Source organism: Eimeria mitis, genomic scaffold (genome assembly GCF_000499745.2).
Source record: "Eimeria mitis Houghton genomic scaffold, Emh_scaff1267, whole genome shotgun sequence".
In the NCBI taxonomy this organism is placed as follows: domain Eukaryota; phylum Apicomplexa; class Conoidasida; order Eucoccidiorida; family Eimeriidae; genus Eimeria; species Eimeria mitis.
This window is the reverse complement of record NW_013568509.1, coordinates 3118-3890: the sequence shown is the minus strand read 5'-3', so window position 1 is coordinate 3890 and position 773 is coordinate 3118. Positions and strand designations below refer to the sequence as shown.

At 41.1% G+C, this 773-nt stretch overlaps 1 protein-coding gene across 1 annotated transcript in view; it reads left to right on the top strand.

Moving 5' to 3' along the window:
• Window positions 1-773, top strand: part of EMH_0033390 (uncharacterized protein) — a gene marked incomplete at both ends in the record, with an annotated part of 4993 nt that overhangs the window by 1747 nt on the left and 2473 nt on the right. Inside the window, one exon of the mRNA XM_013494739.1 lies at window positions 299-441. Coding sequence (XP_013350193.1) covers window positions 299-441 — 143 coding nt within the window. The remainder of the gene's footprint in view (window positions 1-298; window positions 442-773) is intronic.

The window sequence follows — 773 nt, the reverse complement described above, 5'->3', positions numbered from 1 at the left end:
TTTTTTTTTTCTTTTTCTTTTTCTTTCTTCTTTTTGTTTGTTTGTTTTTTTTCTCTTTTTGTTTTTTTTTTGTTTTTTTCCTTTTTTCGTTTTTTTCTTTTGTTTCTTGTTTTATTTATTCTCTTGTTGTGCTCTATTCATTTATTTGTTATTTTTATTCTTTCATTTATTTATTTTTATTTATTTGTTTATTTATTGTTATTTATTTATTCTTTTATTTATTTATTTATTTATTTATTTGTTTATTTATTTTTATTTATTTTTATTTATTTTTATTTATTTATTTTTGTGTCTGCAGGTTTTTGTTATTTTGGTTCTTCTCTTTCTGCGTCTGATTTCGTGTCTTGGTCTCCATCTGCTCCTGCTGCTGCTGCTCCTGCTGCTGCTGCTGCTGCTCCTGCTGCTGCTGCTGCTCCTGCTGCTGCTTGCAACTGTGGGGCTGTGAGCTGCAGCAGCAGCAGCTTTTTGTCTTCTCCTCGGCTGCATGCGTTTTCGTTTCGCCGCTTTGCTCACCTGCAGCCCCTCTCCATGGTACGCATGCATTGCTGCTGCTGCTGCTGCTGCTGCTGTTGCTGTTGCTGCTGCTGTCGCTGCTTTTTGCTGCTGCTGGTGCTACTGCTGCTGTTGGCGCTGCGGATGCTGCTGCTGCTGTTGCTTCTGGTGCTGCTGCTGCTCCTCTTATCGGTGTAGATGCTGCTGCACCGCCTGCACGAACTGCTGCTGCTGCTGCAGCTGCTGCTGCTGCTGCTGCTGCTGCAGCTGCAGCTGCTGCA